Here is an 8,321-nt window from a genome sequence, read left to right as displayed (position 1 = left end):
GCTTGCTACCAAGACCTGTTACTTAATTCTAAAATATTGAGAGATGAGAAGTTTAATTTATGAATTCTCATTCAGTACTGTGAATACAAAAGGAAAAGGGAATTCAGAGTGAATGATTTAAACAGCAAACTTTTTTGTTCTCTATGCAAGATTACTAGATTAGTATTATGGCATCACGCAGCTATATTTTGAAAAAAAAAAAATTAAACTTGAATCTGAGCATCAAATTGTATTTAAGGTTTTAGAATGGACATTTTACTAAAGAATTATTCCTTTGCCAATTAGGGATATATTCCCAGCGGTCAAAACTAAAGTAAAGGATGTTTGGTAAATCTTGTGGGCAAGCCGAGTTGATATTACCTACACTGTTAAAAATAACCGTAATTTTCATTGAAAATTCTCCGTAAAAAATGTACTGTTCTCATCTATATTTCAGTAAAATACAGGCGATCGTAATTTCTACCATACTTTGTTATTATCTTTTACTTGTTAGTGACTGTGATATCAGTCCTTTACGTTAATATATCAGTTTTTAAAACCTTAAATACCTGGCAGCATTTATTCCAGGATTTTTGCCGTTTTATTTTATACGGCAAATTTCTAACAATGTAGTAAACATGAGAAAGTATCAATTCATAAGAATTGAATGCACCCTTTCAATACAAAGTAAGTTGGCCTGGATACCAGCCACCAGCTGCAGCTACCTCGACATAGAGTTACTATGGTACTTCAGTCAGTGGACAGCAGTTTCAAACCCAGAGTTGGGAGTTATTTTTAGAAATATGATTTTTAGGAAAATATATAAAAATACATGAAAAATCAAATCTTGCTGCTGAAGTCTCATTGCATTTATTGTTTAGTTGCAATTTTTATCATTTACAGAACTATCATGAGGGTGCTGCTAGTCACTGCAATCTTTGCACTGCAAGTGTTCCTGTGTTCGGGTACAGGATCCCATGGAGCCGGGTCTCATTACCACATGCGGGAGGGGCATCGCCATGTGAGGCAAGATGATGGGCCCCACCGTCATCACGTGCCCCAGAGAAGCGTCAATAATGTTAATGAACGCCATGACCCTAAAAAACCTCCGCCTACATTGACGAACCCTAAACTCTTGGGAGATTCTAAACTCGTCCATGATAAGTCGTAAGCATACATTCGCTCTTTTTCGGTTCTAATTTTTAGTATTCCTCTGTGTTTATAGTTTTTGCAATTTAGGTTTTATACCAGTTTATAGGCCGGCAAAGTGATTGATTGATTGATTTAAAGTTTTCAGGCATCCTGACATCTGAGGTCATTGACGCCGGTAACATTTAATTTATGTATACAAAAATAAAAAAAATAAAAAATAAAAAAAGAGTATTCAATTAAAATCATAAAAGTTGAATGTCATAAAAGTTAGATATTTTTCAGAAGACCTGCTTCTGAAATAAATCTAAAAATGCCACTTGCATGGTAGGACATATCATTTCCAAGAATCTTGGCAAGGATGAACCTGCCACCCTCACCTCGAGCCTCAAACAAATATCTATTCCGCAAGTTGTTATAATTGGGGCATTCGGTCAACAAATGCCTTACTGTTAGAGGTACTAAACAGTCGTCACAATACGGTTGGTGAATTGAATATGGGATTTAGGCATTAAGCCAAGCACTGGGGCATCAAAGGCCATTCAGCGCTATACAACGAAAATCATTCAATCATATCTGTACACTCACACCATTTAGTATCATTTTAACCTTTAATACAAAACGTAACACTTTCATACAATAAAATCTAGATGTGAAATAAATAGGGATTAAAAGGGTAAAATAAATAAATAAATTAATAAAATCAATTATAGCTCGTAATATAACCCAATACTTTGTATAAATTTTCTCAGGTTCAGGGTATTACAGTTTTCCCCCAGTATATCTCTTAACGGTTTGTCCTGGAGTAAATGTGTCCTCCTCTGGAGATTAAAAACAGGACAATCGACTAAAATATGTTTAACATCCATTGTCACTTGACAGGTATTACAAAGAGGGGCCTGTCTCCCTTCCCCACTCTTCATTAAATAATTGTGCGTTGCATGTGTATGGCCAATACGCAGCCTAGTTAAAATAATGGTATCCCTTCTACTTGTAGAATTACAAGATGACCATTTATCCACCAATGGGTGGATTTGTTTCAATTTTGTATTGGTGGTCAGTTCAGACCATCGAGCTTGCCACTTATTTTTACAGTAAAGATGAATCTCACTTTTAAGATCTTTGTAAGGAATACTCAAGGGGGATGGATTACTTAGCCCTGAAGCTTCCTTTGCTGCCTTATCTACTTGTTCATTCCCATCCACCCCAACATGGGCAGGGACCCAACAGAAGTGAACACTGATACTCTTCCTAGATTGCAGAAGTACTAACCAGTCCTGCACCTCTTGTACTAGATGATGGCCTGGCATAATTTGTTTTAATGAGAGTAAAACACTATTGGAATCCGTAAAAATTGTATAAAAACTATTTTGGTTGCCATTTTTAAAAATATGTTGGACTGCGAGAATTATTGCGTACAGCTCAGCAGTAAAAATTGAACAAGAGTATGGGAGTTTCCTTCTAATAACAATATCCCCCACCACAGCTGCACTTCCAACTCCTGCAGCCGATTTGGAGCCATCTGTAAAAACATGTTTCCCATGATGTTGAGCAGCATGATTTAAAAACTCACTTTTCATAACCCTACTAGGTAAGGTATTTTTCCCTCCTGCCGTAAAACATACTTTAACAGGTGGATTACACCAAGGAGGAGACTTGGGATATCCTACCTCTGCTATCTGTGCTGTTAACAAGCCTACTTCTCTAGCATCATTTTTCAGCTGTACTTCCAAAGGCTTAGGCACTCTAGATCTGTTAGGAGCCCGATCTAAAGGCGCCCTAACATATTTACAGTTAGGATTGTTTCTCACAGCAAGGGACCTAGCTAAAAACCTCAAACTCAACTCCTCTCTGCGAATGGAAAGGGGAGGTATGCCAGAATCAACATAGAGACTGTCAATGGGAGATGTTCTGTAAGCACCTGTGCAGATGCGAAGCCCAGCATTGTGAACAATATCAAGTTTTCCAAGTAAAGTCTTTGTAGCTGACCCATATATTTGGCATGCATAGTCTAACTTGCTCAGACACAAAGATGTATAAATTCTAAGCAAAGTTGTTCTATCAGCACCCCAATCAAAATGCGATATCACTTTCAGAATGTTCAGTGACTTCTTAACCCTGATAGATAGGTCATTTATATGGGGACCAAATGTCATTTTCTTGTCGAAAATGACTCCAAGAAACTTGACACTATCCTCATATGGCAAAATACAATCATTTAAGAAAAGGGTGGGGATCTCTTCCCTTTTACGAGTACGAGTAAAGCGAATGGCTTTGGTCTTCTGAGGAGAAAACATGAATCCGCGAGAATTTGCCCATGCGGAAGCAGCATTTATTGCAATTTGAAGATTTTGGCATGCTTGTAGTGCAGATGATCCACTACAATAAATTGCAAAGTCATCGACAAATAGTGATCCTTGTATGCCAGGAGGTATGTGACTAATGAGACTATTAATTGCAACAGCAAACAAGGTCACACTCAATACGCTGCCTTGGGGGACACCTTCTTCTTGCATGTAGGATGAAGATAGTTCTGACCCTACTCTCACTTTAATGGAGCGGTTTGATAAAAATTCTTCAATAAAAGAGAACATATGTCCTCCTATACCCCACGAGGCCAATTGCTTTAAAATACCACCCCTCCATGTGGTGTCATATGCCTTTTCGAGGTCAAAAAAGACACCCACCACCTGGTTTTGCTTAGAAAAAGCATTTGAAATTTCCCTTGATAACATCAGCAAAGGGTCTAGAGTACTTCGGTTCTTCCTAAAACCAAACTGTCTGTTAGATAAAAGATTTTTTGATTCTAGATACCACACAAGTCTGTTGTTGATCATTCTCTCAAATAGTTTGCATATGCAACTGGTCAAGGATATGGGCCTATAACTAGATGGCAGTTCTGGGTCTTTACCAGACTTGTGGCCTGGAATTACAATTGAAGTATGCCAGGAATCAGGAGATGTATGGGAAGCCCATAGACCATTAAAGGTTTCTAATAAAAATTCCTTGGTATCCACTGGAAGATGTGATATCATTTCATACCGGATGCCATCCTCACCTGGGGCAGTTAAAGAAGAGCTGGAGATAGCATTTTGCATCTCCTCCATACTAAAAGGCAGGTTAAAAGCTTCAGTATTTGAAGAAGCAGGAGGAACAACAGATGTTGATGCTCTAATTTGTTGGAATGCTGGGGAATAGTTGTCAGCACTTGATACATAAGCAAAGTGCTTAGCAAGAACCTCTGCTACATCTTTGGGGTCAGATATATATCTATTATTTTCCCTTAATATTGGTAGAGGCTTAGGGACGAATTTACCTTGAAGTTTTCTAATCTTGTCCCATATTTCCTTTGAAGGAGTTTTGGTATTAATATTAGATATATATTTCTTCCAAGATGCTCTCTTTGCTTTTTTAAAAATTCTTTTTTGTTTGGCACAGGCTCTGAGATATGCTATTCTATCTGCTAAATAGTTTGTCCTCAAGTATCTTCTGAAGCAAGTTCGGGTCACTTTTCTTGCGTTGGCACATTCTTTACTCCACCAAGGAACTACAGAGCGATGAGGTAAACCGCATGTTTTAGGTATAAACTTGCTAGCATTATCATCAATAATATTTTCAAGATGTTGATAGGCATGCACTGGAGATGTAAATTCATCATATTCTTTATCAGTGTGTGAACAGTTTTCATAAGCTGCCCAGTCTGCCTCATCTATCTTCCATTTTGGTGGACACTGAGAAGGAAGATTATGGACATAATTTAACATTATTGGCCAATGGTCACTGCCATGTAGGTGTTCATTTACTGACCAAAGGTAGTCCAATCGAATGGATGAGGAACAGATTGACAAATCAATGGCTGATGTAGAGTTGTGGACTACATCATACCTAGTTGGAGAACCATCATTCATTAGTATTACATCATTGTTGTCGATTAATTCTTCAACAAGATTACCCCATCTATCGCACACATTTCCACCCCATAAAGTATGCTTTGCATTAAAATCACCCATTAAAATAAAAGGGGCAGGAAGCTGATTGATCAAGTCTTGGAGGTCAGAAAGTCTAAGCCTTCTTGGATTACCAGCATGATCTAAGAGGAAAAGTTCTAAGGATGGTTCAATATATAGCGAGCATAAAGTAATTTTTTTCCCGATATGAGTTCTAACTGCACATGCCTGTAGTGGTGTATTGAGTGGGATTGTTTCAAATTTTACAGATTTGTGAATAATAAAACCTGTACCACCTTGAGCTCTTGCAGCTTGCAAAGGAGGGGATCTACAAAAATGATAATTGAGTCCGGGATTAAATGGTTTGTCACTGATCTTGGTTTCCTGTAGGCAAATTACCTTCGTGTCTGAGTCCCTGGTTAAAGTTTTTATTTGCTCAATGCTAGTACTTAGACCTCTGCAATTCCACTGGATGATAGACATTATCTTTTGTTATTATTTTTCTTTGTCTCATTTGTCTTTTGGGACTTTTCAGATGAAGCCATGTAAGGCCTGGAGATGGAAGGCTTTACTAGGCCACCACTCTTCTTTTCTTTCTTTCTAGGATCTTTATAAGAGTCAACCTTAGTATCATGAGCAGTAGGGCACTTACCTGACTTAGATGAAGGTGAGGATGATGGGGACCTTTTCCTCTTTGGAAGATCTTGTTTTCCAATCTCCATCAAATCAGGTAGAGATTCTGCCTGAGATAATACATTTAAGGTGGTGGAAGCCACATTGGCTTCCTTGGAGGATTGTGCTAGAACTTCAACAGTTCGAGCACTTAACCCAGAAGGCTGGGCTACTACCTCTAGGGGAGATGCTCCTATCGGTGACAATACTTTTGGTGTGTTGGACACCATATTGACCTCTTTGGAGGTTTGTGCTCTGGCTTTTATAGCCTGAGCACTTGACCCAGATGGCTGGGCTACTACCACTAAGGGAGATGCACCTGACGGGCCAGGTGCTGCCACTGGTCCCCCTGTGGTAGTAAGGGGTAGTGGATTATAATCTTTTGTTGGCATCTTAACCGCGCGAGCAAAATTAAGTTGCCGATTGAGTAAATGCTTTGCATAACCTACACTTATATGTTCAGCATTTGCTTTCAAGATTGCAGCTTCTTCATTCTTGTATTCTCTACATCTTTTATCATTTGGTTTATGATTATCTTTACAGTTTGCACAGGTTGTATCTCTGTTGCATTGGCCATGTTCTAACAAAGAACAGTTAATACAGATCTTCGTATTATTGCAGTACCGGGAAGGGTGACCGTACTTGAAACAATTAAAGCATTGTAAAGGCCTAGGTTTATATTCTCGAACACGTACTCTTTCATTCTCAATAATTATATGATCTGGTATAACAGGGGTTTCAAATGTTAAAACTACCATGCTTGTTTGAGGGATCTTACTTACTTTCCAAACATTAGCAGGGCACATGTCCAGAATTTCTGGTTCTGAGAATTCATATAGATCTTTATCAAAAACTACTCCTTTACCATAGCTGAAGCTCATATGTGGTTTAATATCCTTAATAGGATCAATTTCTGCAATCTTCATGCCACAAAGCATGTGAGCTTGAGTATCTGATTTTGCATTAATCAAAACAGATTGCTTACCGTATCTACTAATATCCTTACTTTTAATTAAACCAACTTTTTTTTGTATAAATTTACTAATCTTATAATAGTTATAATTATCTATCTTTCCAGATGCAATTATCCATGTTGGGGGCTTGGGGGTTCTTACTTCTGGAAGTCTATGCTCTATTTCTTTTTCCATCCATTCTTCTGGTTTATATATCTCTAGGTGTCTTGGTGCTTTATCACATAAAGCCCCAGAAATCAAACAATTGTCAATTTTTATGCTCTCTAAATTTTTATTTGCTTCTAAAGCAATCTCAAAACTTGAAAATGATACCCAAGCTTCCCAAAAGCCTTTACTACCATTAAGCTCCATTAAAATTTCTTTGATTGCTCCAAATCTACAGAAGGCTTCATGAATTATGTCATAGCTACAACCAATTGGTATGTTTTTTAAGTGGAGAATTTTCAGATTTTTTGTTGGATCTGGTAATGAGCCAGAACCAGAGGGTAAAGTATTACGGTTATTACAAGCATCATTTTCCACCAGTGCCGATAAATTGTCTTTAACAACACTGGTCAAAGAAGTATTGTTGGAGGAATCCTTTTTATTGCCGAGGTTGTCAACAGAGCTTTCCCTATTTAAACAAGCAGAAGTCGTCAACGGTGTCTGGGGTTCGCCATTTGATCCAGGGGTACGGGGAATATTAAGTTTACTCATTAATTATTTTTTCAGGGGGAGGGAAGGGGTCATAATAACAATGGAAAAAAAAAAACAATGGAAAAAAATATAGTTTAAGGGAGAGAAAAGATTAAGACTGTCTGAAATTCCAAAGAAGACACCGTTAGCCTTTCCTGGAATTAATTTCTCCACCAATGACACCTGTGAAAGCTGCTTACCAAATGTCCACTCCCTACCCTACCACAAAGGGATGGTACCACTATGATTAGAGTGGCTCAAGTGTATGCCAAACCCGCTTGATGGGACTGAGAGCATTTCAAGAATACAATCATCCCCACTCTAATCATAGTGGCAGGCAAACCGGACAGAATGCCGAGAGTCCTATCTCTATAAAATCGCCAACCCCTGGAATCCGAAGGCCAAATTTCCTAAGAGATAGTTCCGCGTGCCAGTATGGGAATACTGACACTCCTAGGTGTCCAAACATTTTCGGGCAGTTGGCAAGACCACCACAGCTCCCACAATTGATTTTGAAATAAAAACCGATCATGGATACAATGTCCCCTCTAAAAAACCTGGACAGTGAAATGGGTAAAAGAGTTTTGACAGCAAGGTTGGAGACAGCTGATAATTATGAAGGAGGAATAAGCAATAAGAGGTAATAGAAAAAGAATGAGAGAAATTTAGAGTCAAACTGAGGAAAAGAAATTCCCCAGTTCGAGAGCCCTCTTGCCCGTCACAAGCCTTCAGCACGGGAATGATATGCCGTGCTGAAGCCCAATGACTTCATCAAGGCATTCTCTCGTTAAGAGGGACAATACGGTTGGTGTTGGCCCTTCAGCAGAAACTCGTGTGTCAACCGAGTGTGACCAATACGGAGACGACAAAGAGACGTCTCCCATTTTCGGGGCATCATATTATACCTCCAAGGAGATATGTCATT

General features: G+C 38.6%; 1 protein-coding gene across 1 annotated transcript in view; it reads left to right on the top strand.

Moving 5' to 3' along the window:
• Positions 1-853: 853 nt before the first annotated feature.
• LOC137644963 (multiple coagulation factor deficiency protein 2 homolog) overlaps positions 854-8,321 on the top strand; it is a 53,010-nt gene continuing 45,542 nt past the window's right edge. Inside the window, exon 1 of the mRNA XM_068377835.1 lies at positions 854-1,146. Coding sequence (XP_068233936.1) covers positions 890-1,146 — 257 coding nt within the window. The 5' untranslated portion in view covers positions 854-889. The remainder of the gene's footprint in view (positions 1,147-8,321) is intronic.

This window comes from Palaemon carinicauda, chromosome 8 (genome assembly GCF_036898095.1).
Source record: "Palaemon carinicauda isolate YSFRI2023 chromosome 8, ASM3689809v2, whole genome shotgun sequence".
Classification (NCBI taxonomy): domain Eukaryota; kingdom Metazoa; phylum Arthropoda; class Malacostraca; order Decapoda; family Palaemonidae; genus Palaemon; species Palaemon carinicauda.
The sequence above is the reverse complement of the archived record's forward strand: the minus strand, read 5'-3'. Positions and strand labels throughout refer to the sequence as shown.